At 34.8% G+C, this 26,096-nt stretch overlaps 1 protein-coding gene across 1 annotated transcript in view; it reads right to left on the bottom strand.

Annotated features, from left to right (window-relative positions):
- LOC149798328 (uncharacterized) overlaps window positions 1-25,621 on the bottom strand; it is a 46,506-nt gene extending 20,885 nt beyond the window's left edge. The window contains exons 1-7 of the mRNA XM_089960864.1: window positions 25,510-25,621; window positions 17,413-17,481; window positions 12,620-12,698; window positions 7,953-8,077; window positions 4,150-4,241; window positions 1,427-1,513; window positions 738-842 (exon numbers count right to left, since the gene is read on the bottom strand). Coding sequence (XP_089816990.1) covers window positions 738-842; window positions 1,427-1,513; window positions 4,150-4,241; window positions 7,953-8,077; window positions 12,620-12,698; window positions 17,413-17,481; window positions 25,510-25,621 — 669 coding nt within the window. The remainder of the gene's footprint in view (window positions 1-737; window positions 843-1,426; window positions 1,514-4,149; window positions 4,242-7,952; window positions 8,078-12,619; window positions 12,699-17,412; window positions 17,482-25,509) is intronic.
- Window positions 25,622-26,096: the final 475 nt, after the last annotated feature.

The following is a 26,096-nucleotide window of genomic DNA, read 5'->3' as shown; positions in this document are numbered from 1 at the left end:
CCTTTAAGAGCCATATTAGAAATGTAGCTATTTGTGGTAATAAAGCTTGTAAAGTAGAGAAGTTTCCACTTGTACCACTATTCTTCATTCCACCAAGCATCATGAATGATATCCACGTCTTTAGCACAATGAATTTTCAGGTTAGCATTCCTAAATATGGCTAAAGTAACTAATTTGAATCGTGCATTTAGTAGTTTAACACCATTCAAATTGATACAGAGCATAATACATCTCATTAAATACATGCTAAAACAGGGTGGTATGTTTATATCAAAATTTTTCTATGCCACCATGACCTGTGGAAGGAGTCAATGAAGAAGTAATCAAATTTCCTATCTGGCTATTTTCATCCATATAGTAGTTGCCTCCCTTTGATTTCATTGTTGTATCAAAAATGGATTCTTCCAGAAGGAGTCAATGAAGGAGTGATCCAATTTCCTATCTAGCTATTTTCATCCATATAGTAGTTGCCTCCCTTTGATTTCTTTGTTGTATCAAAAATGGATTCATACAGAACTCAAGATGACCATGGCAGATTATATGTACAAAGACCAAGGTTTTTTTTCCACCATATATCGATTGAAAGGTGTGCATCATGTCAATATGAATTACATTCAAATCTTTAAAGCACAAAACAAATTCATTAATTTAGCTACATTTCAAGATGCTGACATGAAAATTCAATCAGAAAATGGACCCATCCAATTCTCCTGCAACAAAGATACATATAAATATACCTTCAAGATGTTTCCATTCTCTAAGATGTCTCTCAGGCCCTTTTCAAAGCAGTCTTTTCCGAGAGTTAGAACATCAAAGAGAAAAACATGATCTGGAGTGCCAATCTGACATGAAATGGGAAAACAATTATATTTTTATAGTAAACCAAAAAAAAACTACAACCTTGTCTACAAATGACTGCTTATCTTGGTACTTAAAAGTAATTACACAATAGAGAAGTGGCTTTTGAAAAACACTTAACATGCTTCAAAGCCACTTACAGGGATTTCATTTCCAAACAAAATAAAAGAAACAAAATTACCATGAATGCCACATTATATGCCTTCTGAGATAAGCATTATGACAAACAGACAAATATGACTTTGATCTGAGTTTAGGTATTTTAAACACTGTCGAGATTTACTTGTTAATGACTAAGGATAACTCTACAAATTTATGCTATTTAGCCATATCACTTAAAACATCATTCCTGGCTTTTTTATTTACTATGATGCATCAAAAGTACAAAAGAAGCAAGATCTTAATTTCACTTCTCCTATTCTGTCCATTTAGGTTCAAAGCTTTCCATGCCAAATTGTTTAATATAAACTGCAACTTGTTTATAATGACATGTATATATGGATATATCATGATATATTAGGTTATACTTGTCATACGACCATGTTTGGAACCTTAATAAATCACTTACCTGCAACCAAAGTAGTTTTCCATTTCTTCCAATTTCAACACCCTCTAATCCTACACCTATTAATTTATGCTTCTTGATATAGGCAATCTGAAGAGTACAATTAGAAAAGAATTTAAACACTGAGCTTCAGGTAATGACATCAAAGCACAATATTATTTTCAAACTACAAAATAAAAATTGTTAATATAGTATTCAGTTTTAAAAATATGGAATTAAGACAATGTTTTTGTAATAATATTCTCAATTACTTTTTTCATTGCTGGAGGTTCCAATCAAGAGCAGCAAATTACAAGAGCATCATGAACAGTACATTATGCCACCTGTCCTGTGTTTGATAGTGGTTCTTAATACAGTACATTATGCCCCCTGCCCTGTGTTTGATGGTTCCTAATGTAAGTAGTAACAAACAACAGCATTGAACAGCAATAAGAAACCATTAGGTCATCTTGAAATGGACCTATAAGCTATTGGGTTACAATAATTTTAACATTTCTTTCCCATATCAACAAGCAATCCTAAAAGTATGGTAACATATTGTAATGTATAATTAAATTTATTTACAGAAAATATTTCCTTTGTATCAGTTACTTTGATATTTTATCATCTACTGACCACACAATCAAATGGACTGGTTAATGCTCCAAGAACAAGCCATCAATCAAGCTTGGTTAAGGGACAGGGTATACAACTAAACTTACTGAATGGAAATAAATTTATTTTATATTTTTATTTTTTGATTATGACACCGACCTTTGACATTTTGACCTTCATTTTAGCAAAGTCTTTTTAACCAAAGTGAAGGCCATCCACTAAGTCTATAAAGGCATATGGTCTAAAACTAAAGCTATTATGTTGAAACCATTTTTCTTCTGAATCTCTCACCTTTTGACCCAAAACTAATTAGGTTTCTTCTTCATTAACAATGTAAGTCATTCATCAAGTTTGGTCAAAGTACCAGGTCAAGAACTAAATTAAAAAATAAATGTATGTGGAAACCAATATCTTCATTTGAGTCAATGTGACTCTAACCTGATTTTTTTAAATCCTGAAATCAATTTTGTTTCTTCATACTGTATGCATACTACCTACAAAGTTAGACAAGCAATGTGGAGAACTGTTAATTGCCACATCTACTGAAAAAATGACACAGCTTAGTTAATCCCACTTCTTTATCCCACAACCCCATCTTTGAACTACAATTGGAAAAAAAGCCAGCAAAAGTATTGTGTTCCATAAAAAATACAAAAGCATTAAAATAAAGGGGGTGGGAAGGGTGGATAGAATATTGTGAAATATCTTGCATCATGGTATTCAGATATTTTGAAGATATTTTAACTGTTATGAAGAATCAATACAGCAAACATTACTTTTGACTTTGCAACCATGAATTCAAGAGGAAGCCTTGAGTGGTGAAGCGTGCAAGTTAGATTGTCTTTTGAAAAGAAACAAAATAAAACCTTGCTGCTCATCTTATTGAAAACTTGATCTATATCAGTCTTATTTGTTCTGGATCTGTGACTTTAATATTAACCAAAGTTGGTTATTACAACTACCATGGGCTTACTTCAATAGAAAAAAGTTTATGTAAGGTAAAATACATGTTAATTAAATGCTTATATCAGTAGTTATCGCTGAAAGCTAGGATGGCTCCAAAGATTTCCAAATTGTCAGCAGACCCACAACACATTTATGCTTGATTATCTGGCCCAGCACAAAAGGGCCTGTACTACGGAATTTAACATTATGGATTCTGCCTCATTTACTTTTCTCTCCTAATCTATTTGTGTTTCATTTACTAAATTCCTTCCTTCTGAAGATTTAATGGTATGTTTCTTTTTTAAGTTAATAATTCATTAATTTATTGCTTATGTATTCTTAAAGTTCTTTCCTTAAGACACTGAGCCATCTTTGTCAAGAATACCATCCTGAAAATACATTAAACTAGTGCTCAGTAATGACTTTGCACTGTTACTATGTGGACAACAGGATAAACTTTGAAATTTTTTTATGAACAAATTTGTTGTTTTGAATTCAAATTAATATCCATCTGAAATATCTGACTGTCCTTGGCAATTAAGGCAACTGCTATAACTAATATTGAAATTAAAATACACATTACACAGCCATGTATCACAGTACTGAAATATACTTCTTTAAGGCAAACTGTACCCTATTTAAATTGTGCAAGTCAACAGGTCTTTATGGCAAACTGTACGCTATTTAAAATGTGCAAGTCAACAGGTCTTTATGGCAAACTGTACCCTATTTAAAATGTGCAAGTCAACAGGTCTTTATGGCAAACTGTAAGCTATTTAAAATGTGCAAGTCAACAGGTCTTTATGGCAAACTGTACCCTATTTAAAATGTGCAAGTCAACAGGTCTTTATGGCAAACTGTACGCTATTTAAAATGTGCAAGTCAACAGGTCTTTATGGCAAACTGTACCCTATTTAAAATGTGTAAGTCAACAGGTCTTTATGGCAAACTGTACCCTATTTAAAATGTGCAAGTCAACAGGTCTTTATGGCAAACTGTACCCTATTAACAATGTGTAAGTCAACAGGTCTTTATGGCAAACTGTACCCTATTAACAATGTGTAAGTCAACAGGTCTTTATGGCAAACTGTACCCTATTAACAATGTGCAAGTCAACAGGTCTTTATTATATGCTACCACACCAAGAAAATAAAGAATGTTTCTGAAAAGCATCCATCAGTACTCACAGCTTCACTGAACAGGTCTGACATCTGGTCAAGAACAGTGAACCATTCTGCATGTGCCTCCACGCTGTTATCTCTTCCTCTCATTGTTGTAACTGTAGCAAACGTTTTTGGTTAAGTTTTATAAAAAAAACATGTATACATTAAAAAAACATGGTCTAACAGCTGTCACCTAACAAATGATGAACTATAATCTGCTTCATATTCATATTCAGCACAAAAACGGATAAATGTCAAGTACTATGAGTATCATATATTACAAGTTTTAGTAACATGTAATTTTTTGGAATTTAACAAAATTAATCTCAATTTGTCAATATTTTTTTTCATGCAAAATGTAGCCTAGTCAATGAACCAAAAGAACATAAAGGAATCCCTTGCCACTCACTTTTGAAATATATGAATCCCTGCCAAACTACCTTAGTCATAAAACTTGATAACCTAAGACAAGACAGCACAAGATGGTTTGGATACTCACTTAAAAGTCACGGTGAACTGCAAACTGCACAGACACAGATCTTGCATGTAATGTGACATCAGATCTGGGTCTATGCAAATTGTAAGGAGTAATCAGAAGAACTAATAATACAGACCCTGATCTACTAGTGATTATGCAACAGCAGATCAGGGTCTATGTTATTAGCAGTTGGTCTCAACTTATCAGAGAGTATAAATGGTACAGGTTGCAGTGATAATATTTTGATATCAAATTCTCATTCAGCAACATTCATCCCCACACAAAGTTTCACAATTTTGCCAACCACAAACATTAGAACCCTAATAAACCCAAAGCGTGACAAATTTCATAGTAGCATCAAATATATGTTAAACTGGCCTAATTTGTGGTGGAATGATTTTGCACTCTTAACAATGCAGTCACGTATACAAAACTGCATGCTGCTGCGGATAAAATGTAAGAAATCCTGGCCTATATGCAAATCATAACCAAAGTGGGATGGACAGAATGGAATGGATTAAAAAGGATAACACTGTATGCAAATCATAACCAAAGTGGGATGGACAGACAATGGAATGGATTAAAAAGGATAACACTGTATGCAAATCATAACCAAAGTGGGATGGACAGACAATGGAATGGATTAAAAAGGATAACACTGTATGCAAATCATAACCAAAGTGGGATGGACAGACACTGGAATGGATTGAAAAGGGTAACCCTATATGCCTCATCCACATATGTCCAAATGTTAGAATAAAATCTTCATAATATCACTGTAATTGCAATGTTTCTATAATTGATTTCCAAGGATGCTACACAAGAGGTCCCAAAATGATACCCCTCTCTGTTATGACATGTGCCAAGTTTTGTGAACCCAGTGGTTATGGAGAAGACTGGGTAAAGGACATACTGATATACAGACAGATGAACCAACTTACATACACTAAAGTGTACAGACACACACTAAAGTGTACAGATATTAAGTTTACATGATACACAAATATGATCCAAATCCAAAACTGCCGCATAATGGCCATCATCTCAAAATCTTTAAGCAAAGAACTTACCATGGAAACTACTGTCAACAAATTCTTTCATATATAAAGAAAATACAGTCATATCCCAAACTTTAACTAAACTTTAACCATTTGACCTTTGTGACCCTGATAATCATTATCTGACTTATGTGACCCTGATTCTTAATATCGGACCTATGTGACCCTGATTCTTAATATCTGGACTTATGTGACCCTGATTATTAATATCTGACCTATGTGACTCTGATTATTAATGTTATTAATATCTTTAATCTTACGGGGTACTCCATGGACCAGCCCCTTCCTCATAAAAACATGCTAACCTGATAATGATCCAGACCTGCCAACCCTGAAGTGAGTGTCTCGTTAAGGCAGTTGATTTTTTTCAGTAAGTTTAACCAGTTTTCAGTAAGGTGTAACAAAATATCATAAACTGCTTAGTAATGCTGGAAAATGTATTTTAAAAAAGTTTGATATTCAAAACATTGCAGTGAAGTTAAATATTAAATTCAAATGACAAGTTTATAAAGTACAAGTAGACCTTATTTACCACTAGTACAGTTGCACAAACGTCAGTTCCAAACCCTATGCAGCTCAATGGGCTGTTACTATCTCTCAACTTTACTTAATTCTTGGAATAGGTTGTTTCATTTCACATGATGTTGGCATTCATATCTCCCGCCACGAGACATACTCAAATTGACATGTGTTGTCCAATGAACATAATTGTGTCCCTTCCTGCTTTTATTCAGAAGAATCTGAAAATGACTTTTTAATCTTCTATACAGATTATTAAAACTATTTAAGAGGCTTCATTTCCATTTCGTCTTCAACATGCATTGCTGGCTAGATGCCATTTAAAAAAAATTCTATAATCAACAGTTTGATCATCCAAACGCTCTACATGAAAAAAAATCTGCAGTTTTAAAGTGGCGGAGGTACTGCTGTAGTCGTTTTTGTTGTTGAGTTCAATTATAGTGGCGTGCGAAAACTGTGCATGTGCCACTTTTTTCTGACTGCACCGCAGCCTGCTATTTGTTCCTGGGGAAGGGGATGGCGCCACCTCCCCCAGGCTTTTATAGATTCAAGGAAACCTGATAGTTTGGCCTCAATCTGTGGGTCCATAAACCCTTACAGTTGAATGGTTGGCTGTCATTAGTGGGAAGGAGAGCTCAGGAACGGTCCTGCTTGCTTTACATCGCTGGTTTCTTGTTGCATTTGCCTGGTGTTTCTTGCGATTTTTTTTTTCTTCTTTAAAATGTTCTAAAAGGAGGGGGGATGTTCTATGCCGTTTATAGAGGTTCTTAGTAGAAATCATGTATGAAGAGAGATTTTCAAGGTTATTATGGTATTACTAGTCGAGGTGTTTAGGGTGTGTTTCCTACATTACGTTATTTATAAGTTTTTAGATATTACCTCTTTAAGTTATTTATTAATTAATGTTTTTAGAGACTGAATGTTATTTATACTTTATTTAGCCAGAGACCGGAGTCCTAGCCGATTACACAGTTCGTTAAGGACATCTAGGACCGGAATCCTGTAAAGTAGTCTGGTTTAGTGACTGATTCCACTAATTATAATATGAAACCCAGATCCAAATAAAACACGGATGAACCAATTATCCAGATTTTTTGGCAACAATCATTTTTCCATAGTTTTTGCTTTTATTGCACAAGTCCGTATTTTATGGGTAATTTTGGTAAGACTTATATCAAAATCATAAGGGTTGGCAGGTCTCATGATCCAATGATGCAAAGCAAGGATTATGACAAAAACGTTTTCAATTTCTAGCTGAAAAGTCATAAGTAGAACAGCAAGTCAAATGATACTAATCTGTATATTCTTTTAAGCTTAATCACAAGAACAGACAAGACATAACCTTTCTGTTCAGCCCATTATCAAATAATTGCTGTAAAACATGACCCTGATCCCATGGTCAAAAAGTTGAGCAAGCATATTACAGAATGAAATGTTTCAGCTTCAAATCCATTTATCAAAAGTATAACAAGAATCTATAAAGATTTAGGAAATATCAACAGATAAAAAAAAAAACGAGAACCAAACCACAACTCACATTTTCTATGCCTGTACCCTTGATACCAAGCAAAAAATGGCAGTCCAACAACTAGTGGAATGAATGGTCTTAGCATCAGAACAATTTAAGTATTCAAGGAACACAGTGTACTTATCTTTCTTATTTTACAAAATTCCAAATTTAGCTCTGTTACTGCCATACTCTTGAGCCAAATTTCCACTTCAGCTTTTAATCTTGCAAATAAATGTTACATATGTCCGTGACTGAAACTTACCTGTGTTTTCTTTCTCAGCTTCGTTCTTGTCAAGAATGTTTTTGAACAGAACTTCTTGGTTTTCAAAAATCTGCAGTCTTTCAAGATGAGATGGAAAATACTTGGTTCCCATAAGTCTAGAACCTCTGAAATGCAAGTAGACTGAGTTTTTAATTAAGGTAAACAGGTTCAACAAAGACCGTTATCAAAAGTTTTATTTAACGTAAACAGGTTCAACAAAGACCATTATCAAAAGTTTTTAATTAAAGTAAACATGTTCAACAAAGAACATTATCAAAAGTTTTTAATTGAAGTAAACAGGTTCAACAAATACCATTATCACAAGATTAAACAACAGAAAAGTGAGACTGACAATCACTTATGGCTTTCAACAGGTTAAGTATTGATGGGAATCGATTTGAGATTTTCCGATAATGTCAATTTGCTTCACTTGGGAGACATTCTGAGATTCAAACATTTCAGACTCACTGCAGCCATCTATTTCCCAAGATCATAGACTCACAGCAGCCATTCAAATCCCTAGATCACATGTCTACATGACTTCCTAGATTTATGGAGAGTTCTTGATAGGTATCTCCAAAAAATGATTTTTTCAAGCAGATTATCCAAGTGATCTTTAAAGCTGCACTCAATAATTGTTTCTTTCAAAACTATTTGGTTCTATGGCCTGAACATGGAGGATTTTTGCAATGGCAAATGGTGAGCTTTGTTAGTTTCTGGTTCTCATCACACAATTCTAGTATGAGAAAGCATGGCCAATTGTATTCACATTGAAAGTTTCTATGCCCAAATGATTGGTCATGTTTTACCTGATCTGATTCCAACCTGGTCTCGTACTCATTTGTTTATCAAGTTTTCCCCTAATGGAAGAACATTAACTTTGTCACCCATGCTCCACTCCAGTCCGACATGAGGACACAGATTTACCCTCATTTATTGCATTTTTCATGCCTGGGCTATTCAATCTGATATATCTGAGTTAAGCTGAAATCTGAAGCAACTAATCCTTGCCACCATCTTCAGGGGCCATGTTCTTTATCAAGTTCCAAACACAATATTATCGGTTTATCTAAGTTGTAAGTGTGAGCCTGGAGAGCCAGGAAATGGAGACATATGGAAACTTTAGGTCTTATTATCATCATCTCTTAGGTCTGGCATGAAAAACCAATAGATCAGATCAGACCCTTCTTACTCCCTGTCAAGCCTGATGAAGCCCAATTAGTGTGCTGCACAGAGTGTCAAAAAGCAAGCTTCTATGTGCAACTACCAAGAACCTCTCCTCCCCTAATATGGGATACAACACACGACACATAGGCTCCCTCCTTTAGAAACCTCTTTACAACATGCATGATGGTTCATCTGGCCTATTCTATATCCCAGAGCCTGCCAGGGGATTTGTGGAAGCTTCACATTAACCCAAATCAATAACCATCTTTACCTGATGATTCTTCTCTGTGATGCTTCCAGCTATATAATAGTACGAGAGATGTTAAAGTCTACAAGTTGTTGTCCATACAAAATTATAATCAGTCTTTGTATAGTTTCAGCTTTCAAGCAATTTCCTGAAGTTGTGATAATGTTTTGTCTGTCTGCTTCTGCCATTTTGGAATTTTTAAAATAATTTTGAAGTTTCACATTCTCTCTGACTTTTGTCTTGGCTTCTGTGGGTTACTATATCTGCTGAAAAATGAATGGTGTTAAGCCGAACATCAACATTATTCATATCTAGCTTTTCACCAAATTTCACCATCTTTGCCAATGATAATGGCACTATATCATGGTCATATCATGTGACTGGAGCATGAGCTTACAAAAACTGCTGAGACTACAATTTTTTGTTTTAGTCGAAAATTATTAATAAAACAGAAATTTAAGTTACCTCAATAACTTTGTTTCTTATTTTTTGGTATTTAGATTATTACAAATTGATTGCAGTGTGTTCCATATATGGAATTAAAAGAATGGAGGAAACAGATGGTCCGAGCATAGTGACCAGTGCAATAGGAAAAGTTTACTTGATACATTTTGTTCATTTTCATAAAAGCAATCACTGAGCAGTTCATGCATTTAATGGATCATTACTATCTGTATATTTGATTAAAGGTTAAAAAGCATGCTTTGATAATTTGTTTTCATGGCACTTTTGTTTTTGGCACAATTCCAACACTAAGATAATCAAGGGCAATAACTCTGAGAAACATTTACAGAATAAGCACATCACTGAACTCACCAGGTGTTGGTTAAAATGATAAAATAAACATGGATTCTAGTGCAGTCACATGGAGGACAAATGGATTAAAACTCAGCACAGCAGCAGGGTTTTTTTAAAAAAGCAAGCTGTAATTCTAATTTCAACAAAGCGCACATTCCAGAGACCATGTCAGGGTTCTCAGTAGAGTTCACAAATGAGGAGTCATTTGACCCTTAACATCAAAATCTCAAGTGTCAAAATGAAAACCTCAAGTGTCAAAATGAAAACCTCAAGAGTCAAAATGAAAACCTCAAGAGTCAAAATGAAAATGTCAAGTGTCAAAATGAAAACCTCAAGAGTCAAAATGAAAACCTCAAGAGTCAAAACTGAAATCACAATAGTAATTTGGTTTTGAGTCCTGATACAGCTGGGATCATTTGTTATTCATGAATGCTCAAGATTATTTTGACTCATGTTAAATAATGAGAAACACTTGTACTGTATTTTGTAACTTATGCTTAAGATTTCTTACAACTTTAGTTATATTCTCCAACTCCTGTTAATTGTTACTAACTTTCCATTGCTTTGGAGTCTGAAGGTCAGAATGATCATCACTAGCAGGTCATTTCTAAGACTGAGACAAGGAAGAAAAAAAAACTTCTTGAGCCATTGTGATTAATTATTAAGAAAGAAAATATTATTGGGCCATTGTGATTAATATAAACCAGTGTTTAACAAACTGATGAAGAAGAAAGATGTGTATATCTCATTTTTTTTTAAAAACCCACAAGCATTCTTAGTTTCATTCACAAGACCACTGACAGGTAACCCCTTAGGGCATTAATTGTGATTATCAAGTTTCTCATTTAACAGGCCCACATCAGTTTTCTACTCCAGATTTCCCCTTCAATAATTTTATTTTTGAGAAGAATGTCTTCTCTCTATCAGCATTAGAATGTTGTAATGACAAAATAACCATACTAAGCCTGCAAGAAATATCAAACTTTAGCTTTTCTGCATTTTTAAAGCTGCTGACTGCTCTCCAATACTTCACCAAACCAAGTTCATCCTCAGGAAAAAGTTTCAGAGTTGGACAGGACATGAGATGTATTCCTGAATTTCATACTTCTTTGCCAGTTTTATTTTGTTTGTTTGCTTTAATATTGGGGGAAAGCTTATGTTTCAGCCATCTGATATGAATTAAACTAAAACATGTATCAACTTCCTCTAGCAAATCCTCTATAAACATCTTGAGCAATGCGAGAACAATTCAACAATACTAAAATCTAGTCAGGAGATGTTTATTAAAAATCTTGAAAGTCATCATGAACCACCACTGATCAATTTATTTCTTATAACACTTCATAAAACATCCACATTTCACCTCAGCTCTCCTGATTACAACAGTAAGGTAATCAATTAACAGCTTGTTGGGAATACATGTCAGTATCTGCAACCTGATTAACACACATTTGATTTGCACCAGTATTCCATTTACTGTCCCCAGTAGACTGGTTCCCACTGGTTGCTGTAAAATGGAGATAATATGCACAAATATACTGATTATTTTTGTCTTAAAAAAAAATAAAGATTTTTTCCCCCTCAAAAGCAATAGATTGTAACTAAAATGGTATGTGTGATAGACAGCCTTTCAAATGGTATGTGTGACAGACAGCCTTTCAAAATGGCATGTGTGATAGACAGCCTTTCAAATGGTATGTGTGATAGACAGCCTTTCAAATGGTATTTTTGTCCTACTGCATGCTGTGTTTGATGGGCATTCAAACAAATGCCAAACTTTGACTCAAAAGTTAATCCAATCAAAACATAATTGATTCCCTCTTCCTCTATCATAAACATCAAAGATCATCTCGAAACAATCTAAACCTGATTAAGCTATATCCACCGAAGTGTGACATCACTGACCAGCTGGCTCTGCCCAGTTTATTTTGAATCTGCATAGGGGCAGATAAGGGGTAAATAACTGAAGCAAATGTCAATCAGTGGCACATAACAGTCAATTTGTTATGGACAGTGTATACTCAGTAAGAAATTATGTCAGAGACAAATCAGGGATAATTAAAACTTATGAACCAAATCAACGTGCATCATAAAAAACACAGGCTGGAATTTCCATGCATCAGAACAGGATAAAATTTAAATTCCATGGGTCAAAACCTGAAAGTACCCATCTAGAACCTCAAAGCATGGAGAAACAAATATATGCATTCAAATTTTGAGTGCATTTGTTTTAGTGTAACAGTGATTTCTGACGCGTTTTGGGTAAAGTTAAAGTCTTGTACTTGAAAACTTGAATGCATTTTAGGCAATTTCATTTTCTCTGTAATAATCTGAACACTGAATAAACAATCTGTTTTCGCAAAATCACTAATTAAAAGTATGAAATTATGCACAAAAATATATACAGGTAGTTAATTATATAGCGTAGTCATGAAAATAATACTGGAGAAATTACTTTGCATCTGCCTGTTTATCTGGTGTTTTCTTCTTTCCCTTTCCACTAATTTGCTGCTTTGTCTCCTCTAAAATCTCAACTGAAATAAAAACAACATTTAGTGTACGAGACTAATACCTATACTCTTTCATTGATAGATTACATCTAGTTCTCTCAGATATTTAGGTACTGTGATTAAAAGGAACAACAAATTTTGGTATCAGTATGTTGGGAGCTTGAAAGGGGGGGGGTTGGGGGATTTTTGCATACAAAATAATTTACCTACATAAGAAAATAAAGAAGCTTGAATGGTTAACCATCACAAATTTGTGCTATTTGTACCTATGATCTAACATGAAATCTGTTAAGTCTTCCTTCTAGGATGGCCTATATGAATGGTTTAGGGAATGATAATAATAATAATAATGTTTTCCACACAAACCCAGTGCCTCATCTACGTCTGTATGCCTGTCATTATAGCCCTTTAGACTCTGAGTACTATATTCCAAACGTTTCAGTTGAATGCAGCCCTTGACATAACAGGGTTTATACAGAATTCTGAATGATAAATTCAAAGACTTTTTCCAGACTTTCAAAGACCACAAACATACATTTCCAAGACCTATTTTCACCAACATTTTGATTACAAGTTATGATATATGAGAAAACAATGAATGAAAAATACTACAATATTGTTATGATGAAATTCAAACAATAATTAATCAAAAGAAAGAAACCACGATAACTTGACTACATCCAAATCTAACAACCTTGGACAATTTTATCTGTGATTATGGAAAGAAATTACAATGTTTGGGTTTATTTCCATTTTCATAGACTTTTAAAGACCTCGGGGAAATCTGCTCGATTTTCCCAAACTTTCAAGGCCTTGAAAATGCTACCTCATTTTTCCTAAAATGTCAAAGACATTCAAAAACCCTGCATAAAATATGACTTTCAAAAATGTAAATACATGTAACAGCATACCCTTCGGACATGTAGTGATATTATCAAAGTGCTTCAATTCAATGCAGCTGATGTAAATGATTTCAAAATCATTACCACACAACTTTACCATTTTTGATGCTACCAGAAAGTGACAATACTTATGGAGGTGAGACATTAATAACAAGAGGCCCTTGAAAGGGCTGATGCATTACCATCTAAAAGATAATTCCAAAAATTCAAGACATGACCATTTCTTCATTGTAACTGCTTGGTTATGAAACAATCTCTAATATTCTTGATTGATAATATTTTCCAATTAGCAGTCATAATGGATCTGCAGCATTTTCATTTAGGGCAAACTAGATACCATTCAAACAATTTTGGTGAAAACCCAATATTCTTATGACCATCCATTCAGGCAAATGAGTGACAAGACTTTCAATATATTCATTGTGGCAGCCATATTTGATATCATATCAACACCATTTTAATTCAGGACCAACTAAACATCACAATTAGTCTTCTGGTGAAAACCCTATGTTGATATACATTTCTATTTAGGTGTAGTACCAATGATGGTTGCCAAGGTGACCAAACTAGCTTATCAGATCAGCACCATTTCACTTAGTACCAACTAGATGTAAAATAAAATATTCTGGTGAAGAACACAATGTCAATATGACCTTCCATGTAGGAGGAGTAGCCATAAGACTTTCAAAATAGCCTCTATTGGCCATATCAGATATAAGATCAAAAGATGTTTATATTTCTGACCACTAACAAGACACCACAAGTCTTCCAGTGAACACCCCTGGCTGTAATGACTTTCCATTCAGAAGAAGTAGCAATAACAAGATTTTTAAGATAGCTGCTGTGGTGGCTATAATGGATGTCAGATGGCACAATTTCATTCTGGACCAAATATAAGTCTTTTAGTGAAAACCCAATCTATATAAGACCATCTGTTCAGGAGGAGGAAAGATAAGATTTTCAAGATAGTGGCCATATTGGAAGCAGCACCATTTTCATTTAGGATCTGTTTCCTTAAACAGGCTTCAAAAATGATGAGTTGAGAAACATTTTTAAAAATCTTGTTTAACATACGAATTCATGTATAATGCTGATGTTATAATAAGATCTTCTGCTTTCACTATAGCATGTTGGGCACTGCCTTAAATCATGTCAGAATAATTCCAATATGTACAGACCAGGATGTTAGGTCTTTGTCTTTTTCTCTTAACAGGCAATTTACTTTATCCAGCTGAGTTTCCTTCACAGTAACCTTGCAATACCATGCCAATAAACTTGATGTTAATTTAAATTAAAATGTTTATGATCTATGTATTTTATGTGGTGTGTAAATTATTTTTTGCCTTCTTTAATCCAGCTAATTTTGCTTAAAAACTGTCCCACCTGCAAAGACCTGTTATGAGAGAACATGTGTTGATCAGCAATATATTTGCAGAAATGGTCAAGGGTTTTAATGTATATTTAATGTATATTTAAAAAAAAAAGGAAATGAAAGAATATGAACAGTCTATACATATTTAATGATGTTGGATTCCCTGGGACCTTAGCTATGTAAAAATATAAATTTACAAACAAGTTAAATACTCCAACACTTCACAAGCAATTATCCTCAATTGCTCAAGAAAATTTATTCTCAGTTTTTGTTTCTTTTAAATGGAAAATCCATGCAAAGGTAAAATATGTATTCAATTAAAAAAAAGTCAATTTTATTCATCACATCTGCACATTTTGCACACATCTGGCCTACCAGTTTAGAACTCAGAAATTTTTCCAACATTGGTTGTTTGCCTTTTTCTCTCCAGCAGCATAGAATTTGTGATGTGTAGCTGTCAGGGATGCTGAACTCCACCTGACTGATGTCTATATGTGATAGAGCAAGGGCGAGTCAGCACATTTATATACTAACATTGCATGTGCAAGTTGAATGATAATACTGAATTTTTAGTCACAGATTATAAAATGTATGGCTTACTAAATGACAAACATGATGCAGAGAATGAGCAACTGTTATACACAAATTTCATCTAATTCATAATGCTTATGATTTCACAAAATAAAGTCTGCAAATCCTATGTCATAATGATCGTCCATTCATAGAGAGTAGTCACATGATTTCTTTGAGTGTCATCATGGCATCCATGTACGACTGGCACCATTTTCATAAAGAATATCCACATGTTAGTATCATTATAAGTCTACCAGTGAAAAACCCATGCTGATTTATCCATTTATTGGATGTCAGATCAATACCATTTTCATTTATGACCAACTAGACACATAAGTTTTCTGGAGAAAACAAAACACATCAATGTAACTATCTATTCAAGTAGAGGTGTGATGGCATGATTTTAAAGATGGATGATATGGTGGCAAATTGGATGTCAGACTGGTATCATTTTTATTTAGGACCAACTGGAAATCATAGAACCATCCATTCAGAAGGAGTAACAATAACAAGATTTTCAAGATGGCTACCATGATGGTCATATTGGATGTCAGATTGGCACCATTTTTAATTTAAGATGAATCAACCTTATAATAAGTGAAAAACCCCGTTTTAGTGAAAACCCCAGGTTGATCTGACCATCCACTCAGGAGTAGTAATAACAAGATTTTCATGATGGCAACAACAGCAGCCATACAACTGTCCATGCAGCACCATTTTCATTTAGGACCATCTAGACAATGGGATGAACATGTGTGTGAAGTTTTACAGCAATCCAAGTAGTTGAGGAGTAGCAGCAATAACAAACTTGTGCTAACAGAAAGATTTCAGACAACAGAATGTCCCACAAGTTTTTCTGGTCTATGACCAGTAGAGCTAAAAAAATAAACTTATATTTGTATATAAACTATTATGGATTGTAAAATAAAAAATAAACTTATATTTATATATAAACTTTTATGGATTGTAAAAATCAGCAAATATCTGACAGAAAAGTGGACCTTGTATGGATTCTGTATAAATTATTTGTTAAGATGAACCAATTATCATTCCCTAGAATTTTATATTCTTCATAGACAGATAGTGACATTTACCAAAGTCCTAATGAAACTTCACTAGTTCTTACCACAAAACTGGCAAAAACTGAAGTATTACCATTCATCAGACTATTGAAATTGTCCAACAGAACATGCTTTAAAAACAAAACCTAGATTACTTATACATTTCATTACACAGAAGCAGTATGATGAAAGTGCACTTGAGTCTATGTAAAGTCATCAGACAAGGGGAGTTAATCCAGTTGGGTCTGGAGTACATGAATAGAGCCAACATAGTATGGCCCTAAGATAATTAAATTCTGGACTAAATCTTGACTACCTGATAAGGCATAACTTTGAAAATTGGTAGAAAGGCTTAGACTTTCATGCAGATTAACGTAATAATGACAATCTGGATTCTGTCTTTAAGAAAATGGGTCTCTAAACCCTAGATAAAATTATTCCAACTGCTCAGTGAGGATGTTTTGAATATAGAACTCATTATCATCTTCAAAAGAACTAGAGAAAAGAAAACCTTTTCTGGTAAAATGTTATTTGGAGCAAAAAACTGCCTTTTTGTTAAATCTGCATTTTAGTTAGCTAAGTAAAAACAATACTTTAACACAGCTTAATCTTGAATGTGGACGGATTTAGGGACACTGACACCAAAATAACTGAAACATCAAGTTACTGCCAAGCCAGGCTAGACAAAAATTGACTTCTAAGCAAGATAAAGATAACAGCTCATGCTTTGAAGTGAAATTTTAACTGCTGAATTATTTCATTACATCACAGTTCTCAACATTCATACCGGATACTGTGCAAATATTCTCTGAAATGTTATGAGTACTTACTATTCTCTATCTCATGACAGTAAAAGTTCTGCAGTCCAGGTAATGTTCTTTTGCTGTCACAAACTTTCACTGAAACAGAAATTTTAAAAGCAAAGAATTTAGTCTCTAGAAACAAATTGTCAAAAGTAACACATAGTTTCTCCACTTTCCTGAAGCAAAAAAATGTTGTTGCTTGCTGATGATTTTTATGTAAGTTGTTGTTTTGGTGTTTACCACCATTTCAGTGCAAGAAAGGCTCTATATGTCAGCCAGTATAACTGATGGATGAATAACCTGGGAAATCCCAGGTAAGAATCACCAACCCACTGGAAGCTACCTACAGCTTTCTCACATACTCACACTGGCAGAGTCGCAGAGTCCAAGACTTGAACCCAAACAGACAAGAGGTAAGATGGCAGTGATCAATACAGGTCAATCTTAAGACCCCTCATCCATCCACCCACCCCCCATAGTTTTATAAACTAATATAACTGTATAGATGTATCATCAAAACTTATCTATTTAGATACAAATAGGGAATTTAAACAAAAGGTTGATAATACCATAGAAAATGTTTCTATGAACAATTATAAATAAAAGTATCTACAATGAAGCCAATTTTATCTTTCATGAAGAAGTCAAATATTTGAATATCATAGTTAATTTCAAGTCATTTTAAAGTATGTTTTATTTAATCCACTCTGGCTATTTAGATGAGTTTGTGTGTTATGTATGTGATTTGGAACATAGCTTTAACAATTTTCCAGTCATGTCGCTATGATGTCTGCAGTGTGGCAGTTTATAGTGATGTCTAGCACTGGGGCATCATGCCACAGACATAGCATCGTGTCCCACCCTGACACATTATCCCAACACTGGGCCGACCAGTCCTAGCACTAACCTCTTAATGCTGAGAACCAGTGTATCCCCTAGGGGTGCAAGACAGAGTAAAAAATCACCTTGGTGTCAAAACTGGGCATCAGACTGAGTAAAAACAAACTTTGCTACCAAAAATGGGGGTCAGATTAAAAAACTGGCGGTCTCTGAAGCGCAAATGAGGGTAAAGGGAAACACTGGAGAACCAAAAGAGGCAGCTGTTAGTACCATTTTTATAAGTCCTTGGTATGACTCGGCCATGGTTCAAACCCACAACCTTCTGCATCCATGGCAGACGCTCTAATCACCAGACCAGTGGTTATTTAGATGAGGAAAACAAAGGTAGATTTTCTCAAACATGGAAAGAATTTATCCTCTCTACATGCCCTAACATTTTAGTAAGGCTACAGTACATCAGCATATAACTCCATGCAAAAACACGTATCATTTTGAATGTCATATACAATAGTTGGGATCCAAGGATATAAAAATTAGTTTGTAAATAAATCATTACCTTCCCATCTCTGCTTGTTTAGGTCCAGAACAGAATACAATGTACACTGTACATGTTTTGCACAAAGACTTTTCAATATGACACTATTGTCAAATCTGTAAACCACCTGCATACAAGAACTAATTGCATACAAATCTGTACATTGCAATCGCCTGCATACAGGGACCACCTACAAATGTGAATTCCTATTTTTTTTACAAAAATCAGATGATACTAACCTATATATAATAAGACTGTTTAATATTTTAATCCTTGAGTAGTCTTTATACAGATTTCTGTGTAAGCGAGCCCATTAGGCTAATTTGCATAGGTAAAGTGCTGAAAGTGAAACAACCCAATTTGTTTTAAGTTTGCCAAAACAAAGAGATCTCTACTAAAAAACAAAAATGATCACACAACAACATTTTGAATGAGAATATTCAAGCCATCTTTATTAAAGATCATTGTTAAGTTAGTGACCTGTGGCAATGTTTCTGTGAACCTGGACTTCACTCCATATACAAAATGCAAAATCTTTGCACAGAAACCATTTTTCATATTTCAGTCTGAGCAATCTTGACCTCTGACCCTTTGGTTCCAAAATCAACAGGCTCCTTTCTTACCTTAAGTGCATGTCATCTGCATGATTTGGACCAGGTCTCCGATATAGAAATATTATGGTATAGAAGATGTGTGTGTGATTTGGATTTTTAACGCAGCTTTAACAAGTTTTCAATCATATCCTTAGATGTCTGCTGTGTGGCAGTTTATAGTGATGTCAAGTCCTGGGGCATCATGCCACAGACATGTAGCATCATGTCCCACCCAGTCACATTATCCTGACACTAGGCTGACCAGTCCTAACACTAATCTCTCAATGCTGAGCACCAAGCGAGGCAGCTGTTAGTAACACAAAGGCTGACAGAAGAGAATTTAGGCTATGAAATAAAGACTATGAATGTCATACTGCTACAATAAATAATGAAAGATAACTATATTTTATCCAATCATATCCAACAGGCAACTTGGACCACCAAGCGGGTAGTTCTATCTAAAACAAGTGGGCAAGTCCAAATCGTACAACACACAAATCAATTACTTCAAACATATTCTCTTGTTTTTATCAAGTTTTGCAATTAAGATGCATCTTATTAAGGAGTCAAACAATTTCTTTATATACAGACCAAGTACATGTAGTTGAGCTATCTGAGAGAGAAGTGGGCGGGATGATGTGGAAAGAGAGAAATCAAAAGTTTTAAAAATTAGTTGAACTAATGTGGATTCTTAAGAAACATGAAATTGATGCATTTGAAGTTTTAGTTGTCATGTGAAGCCAACTGCTCATTTTTCGTAAAAATGGTTATGATTTACTCATTAGTTCCCTGGATGGTTAGAACTTATCAATATTACCACGGGATTAATCCAATCACAACTGAAATCTTGTTAAGTAACTTCCTTTTTGTGTCTTTTCAGTATTTTTTCACATATTTTTAGAAATAAAATATTGATATTATGCACTTACATCACCTCAGGTATGGGTTTTACTGTCCTCAAATAAAAATAAAAAATAAAAGAAGAGCTAAAAGAAGAATAAAGACTTATTTAATGAGGGTAGTTAGATACAAAACTAAACTAATTTACCCTAAGTCCCTTAAAGATATGTACAGATAAATACTGAATGCAGTCAATCACTATTCAATTCACATACATTAGAAATGTACATAGATATTACAGATCCAGACTAGTTAACTACACAGGTGAACTGTATACACATTAACGGATGAAGTTACCATCAGTGTTCACTAGTTCAAGTTAAACTCTTGCATAATACATACTAACATATACAGAAATGTACCTGGAGGAGGTCGACATGCCATGTGGTATTACATGTAATTAAGATTTAGATTTCATCCATTTAATATAACCATGTATAAGCTGCAATAGCTTCAGTCATACAATATTGTTACTACAGTGACAGTGATGTATTTATCGAGACCAAAGTTAATTCATGGTCAGTCAACGGTCATGTTTATTTTAAGATCTGTTATCTTCTATTTCAATGGGTTGAAGAGCAATGTAAGCCACAGAAATAAAAAGTCATCTCAAATTATGGGATACATTTTTTTATGAAATGAGTGCATCTCTTGCATGAGGAGAAGATGCAGCCACTGCCAGGGTCAAAATGATCAGCTCCATTGATTTAGGCCATATGAAAAGCGATCAATGATGGCCGGGGAGGGGGGGGGGGCACTCCACAGATTTGAGCTTCTGAAAAAGTGACAGGTGTAAGGTTTAGTTGCCTGGATTTGCAACAAGCACAATGATGATAATGCTAGCATACCTCTATGTTACTTTCATAAACAGTACTGTGGCTGAAATTTCTCTGGCTATTGTACTTGTGAAAACTGTTCATGACCTAAGCACACAGCTAACCAAAATAACTACTCACATGTGCTCAAAAAAATCAGGCAGAATTAGTCAAAAGTACACTATCTTTGGCAGTTAGCAGTTATGAAAATAGGGAGAACAAATTTTGCAGGACTAGACAAATCCAGTTTCTAAAAGTGTAATGAATGAATTACCAAATATATAAAATGTAAAAAAAAAAGTTATTGGCTCTTTGTTTTTAACAATTTTTACCTCTGAAGTCCAGGACGTGAAAATGATGGGAGTGAGCAGGTCTTTTTTATAGGTACACATCTGAAATAAGGCCAAGTGGTTATACTCTATAACCATCAATCATACATGAAAATAAAGGAAATTAAAAGTTCTTTTAACAATAATCAAGATATACAAGGTAGCTTCGAATAACCAGTAAAACCAATGAGGGAAACCAGGGAAATTCTTTCTCTTTAAAAATCTAACCTTGTGCAAAATAAGAAACTATAGAGCACCTCCTTAACACAAATATATAAATTTGTGCAATTCTTTTTCTTATTTCCATATCATCATGTATGATGTTCTGAACAAAATGGTACATTAACATTGATGAAAGTAAATATATATGCTTAAGCAAAGAAGGATCACTCTAAGCAGATTTCATTAAATAACATTAGACTCAGAGTCCAAAACAGGTATATTGTTTCACCAAACCTTCTACTTGTATTTGAACTTCTTGCATGGCATTATTGGTTGTTATTTAAAGCAAAAACCCCAAATTTGTGTATCTGGCCTCATTATAATTTTAGCTCACATCTCTAGGTGAGAAAAAGGCATGATGAAATCTTCAAATTGCAATAGATTCTCTTATTTGGCCAAATACACACTCAACCAATTCTCAAAAACTCAGATAGCCCTACACCCAGGGCCCCTCTAATTTTAGATTAGGCCCATCCTGTATTCCAGGTGAGGTGCCTGTCTGGCTTGTCAACAAAAAAAAATAATTTGCCAAGGAAGCTTTGATCACACTGATGACATGTGTAATATATTTTCATGATATTGACATACCTGACACATTGCAATCTAAATCACAGGGGCTTATATTGTTGCTTACAATTTAACTGTCATTATACATATAGCATGTATCACTGCTTACAATTGAACTGTCAGTCATATATAAAGTATATCATTTTATATTTTATATGTATAACTGTCAGTTAAATTGTAAGCAATGATGCAAGCCACTGATCTAAATCAGATCCTTGCTGTGAATACATGAAATTAAGATCCGATTTTAATCAAATTAAAGCATTGCATGTCTTACTGAAAATATGATTGTGTACTCTCATACCTCCAGACTTGGTGATGTTTCAAGAAAACACAATTATCAGTAATCTTTATAAAAAAAATTAAAAAAGACACCACTTTCAGAATATCCCCCTTTACATGTAGCATGTATAAATGATAAACTGTCATGACTGGAGCTGATGCAAAACTATTCCTTGGGCAGTTTAAATAGCAGCAATTAAAAACAAAGAGTTTTGTATAACCACCATTTCACATATTGCTCAATTGCCTAACAACAGCTAGTGAGATGTGTTTGAAGGCTGCAGTGGGTGAGCCCAATGGGCTAATCTGCATAGATAGGATTAGGAAGTGGAACAACCCATTAAGAGATTCTAGGTGCATTTGTTACATGAGAATGTTTAAGCCATATGTATTATATTTCTGACAAGTTTGTGAACAGTGGCAATGTTTCTTGAAGTCGAATTTTACTGCATCAGAGGTTTCGCTATGATTTTAAAACTAGGAATCCAGGACTCCCATTATGATAAAAATATGAGTCCCACCAGCAAATGTTGCAGTCCCCTCCCAGAAAACTACGCAAATTATAAGTACTATTGGTTGCCATTGAGTTTAATTTTTACATTCTTTATAACACTGACACAGCTCTTGTTTTCCATCAAGGCGAGTCTGAATTTTGTCAATCCATGTAAGGTCTTATTCAAAGCACTAAGCTAGGCATCACACACTTTCTTCCACTTGGCTACAGTCCCATCCAAATTATCAGTTCTAGTAACTTTAGCAATCTCCTGAATCTCATTACAATCTTTTGTCAGTTTGCCATTGAACCCCAAATTACTCATTCAAGTCTGAGTCTCAACATGTCCTGATTCCGAGGCCATGTGTGCCGCTTATTCTGCTACATTCAGAAATGAATATAATATTGAAAGCTTAAATTGTTTATTTCACATACTGTTGCGAATGACCAGACACATCTCTGGGTCTTTCTGACTCTGAATTCAAGCACTGTAAATATCAGTACATTTTCCGAGACCTCTGTGCATATATAGAATGCAACTCATGATCATTCTCTTGGTTGATGGAGTTTTACTGTGTGAAGCACGCCGATGAAAAAAGGTAATACAAAAATAAGGGGGGCAGCAAAGGCTATTAATTCTTTGTACATACTGCAAACAACACATCGACGTATGTTAACATGGTTCTGACCAGGATTCACTCAAGAAAATCCAGCAGAAGTTTGAACACCAGGACCATCCAGTCCCTACTGAGTGAAATGATGAACACTAATGACAACTGCATTACTTCAAACCCCTTTGAACCAGATTTAATTTATATTCAAATTGTAGCTACTGCAACATTTTGTGACAATATTGAAAAAGGGGAACGTTTGGGCATGTTGAAATTGGAGTCCTGGCTTGTGGAATTTCACTCAGGGCTTGTAAGTCACCAGCCCAGGGCCTGTGTCTACAAAAAAATTTCTTTGAGCACTGCACTCAACTCATACGTTTTTAGAAACCTCTTTAAGATAATTTTGAAAATTTATATTTTTTTAAATTTTAACTGACACGTCTTGTCTGAAATTTAGTTTGAATTAAGTAGGTCAGGGCTGTGATTCAAACCAGAAGATTCATTGCCAAGATGCCAGAAGAAGTACATATAATTAGTGTTGTCATTCTTAAGGCTTGAAAATGTCACGCTGCAAAAGTATGTCAATGTTTAGAACAAAATTGGCACACAATATAATTATTTCATAACTCTGCAAGCAACAAATGTAATTTTAATAGGTCTGATTGCCTGCTTAAGAGATAAACTTCTGGGCTGCTCCTTTGGCAATTGTTAGCAGCATCCTATGGGCTATAAACAGGGATTATCTCCTTTGTATTCTTCAGGAGTAAACATAGATTAACCCCTTTCTATTCTTCTGGAGTGTTATGTATTGTCTCAACTATTAATTTACAACACAGTTTCCAGGTACAAGAACACATGCAGTCAGTGGCATCACTCGGGTTGGTGTCACCCAGTGTGGTAGCTCATGGTGTCACCCCCATGGTCCTTCCATAACAGACCATACAGAATCCTTAGTAATGTCATTTTGGTGTCACCCCCTCTGATGGTGTCACCCGGTGCAGTCTGCACCCCCCGCATCCCCCTAGCAATGCCACTGCTGTGCCTGCTAGTCATGTATTTAACTATGATCGGTTATCCGCTTACGAAATCCGACTAGACCGAGCAGTGTGTGCTCTGTAAAATTTGCAATTTTTCATTTTGGTGTCACCCCTCTGAGATGGTGTCACCCGGTGCGGTCCGCACCCCCCGCACCCCCCTAGCAACACCACTGCATGCAGTTGACACAATGAACAGTAACTCATTTTTATTCTTTGATTCACATAAACTATGTTTTTATTTTGGAGTAAATCAAAGCAAGGTAAATTCTAATGTACAATCAGGAACAACTGACCCCAAAAAACCCTTGATAGGAAGAACATCGGGATACACGTTTTCACTGTCTTTTTATTCACATGAAAACATGTATGAATATCACAGTAGTTATTTAGTTTAAAGTACTATAACAAACAAAAAATCGATTCCTGACATTTTTGCAAATTCATGTTTGTTGACAAGAAAACAAAGGACGGAAAGTTTTACTACATAATATTTTTAGATTTCAACTTTTGATTAACTCCCGTCATAATATCGTCTCATTGGTCAGCTCTTGGCGTAATGTAATATCTTATGGTTTATGGGGGGAAAATAAGAATACGTAATAGTCATCGTAAATCCAAAATAATATAACCCCTTTAAAATGTATATTTCAAAATACATTGAGTACAGCTACAGTAAGTTCGCATGTGATTAAAAATAAACTGGTGAAGATGCCGAAGGTCCTGCAAGTATTGACCGGCACTACCGAGATTTATGTGCATAAAACGGTCTATCCTGGCAAGTGCGGCACCCTCGGAAACATGTTACTGCACAATAATCATAAGCGACATGAAATAAGAATATCGGAGGCGTTATTCAGAAAAATTGTTTTCATGATACTCAAAACAATATATATGCTTTACCGTTTTCTAAGGTAATTTTGTTGTTGTATGCGTCAACAGAATGCAAATATCCTTCTAATGTATTACTATCTTGCAGCGTGAGCACCACCCTCTGGCCTACGTAGTTCGCCATACTGTTGTTGTTTTACAAAAGGTAGTTTCCTCCTAGATTTTATAAGAGCAACGGAGAACCCTGATACGCACGCTGGACGAAACGGTTGCCCCCCCCCCCCCCTTAAAAAACACTTAAAATTCCGCAAAATCACACACACACACACACACACACACACTTCAAAGAAATTACTTATGTACAGCAGTATCTGCTTGTACATTTCCTTTGACATGACAATTTATCAATAAATATTAAGTCTAGAAAATACAAGTTACCTTGGGCAACGATAACAAAGCCTGTGCAGATGAAAAATTACAAAACTTTCGACAGTCTCTGTCTCTTAGCTTCTCATTGGTCTGATTGATAAAGATGTGTAATGGCTAGTTGAACGTTAAACTTTCTCCACATCAGAATTATGCCAAAAATTACCGAAACGTCTCACTGTACAATGCTAACACTACTAAGTAATCGAGGGCTATGAGTTAAACTGCATCAT

This window comes from Sinohyriopsis cumingii, chromosome 6 (assembly GCF_028554795.1).
Source record: "Sinohyriopsis cumingii isolate HCF-2022 chromosome 6, ASM2855479v2, whole genome shotgun sequence".
Lineage (NCBI taxonomy): Eukaryota > Metazoa > Mollusca > Bivalvia > Unionida > Unionidae > Sinohyriopsis > Sinohyriopsis cumingii.
Note: the sequence above shows the minus strand (reverse complement) of the source record. Positions and strands in the feature narration are given on the sequence as shown.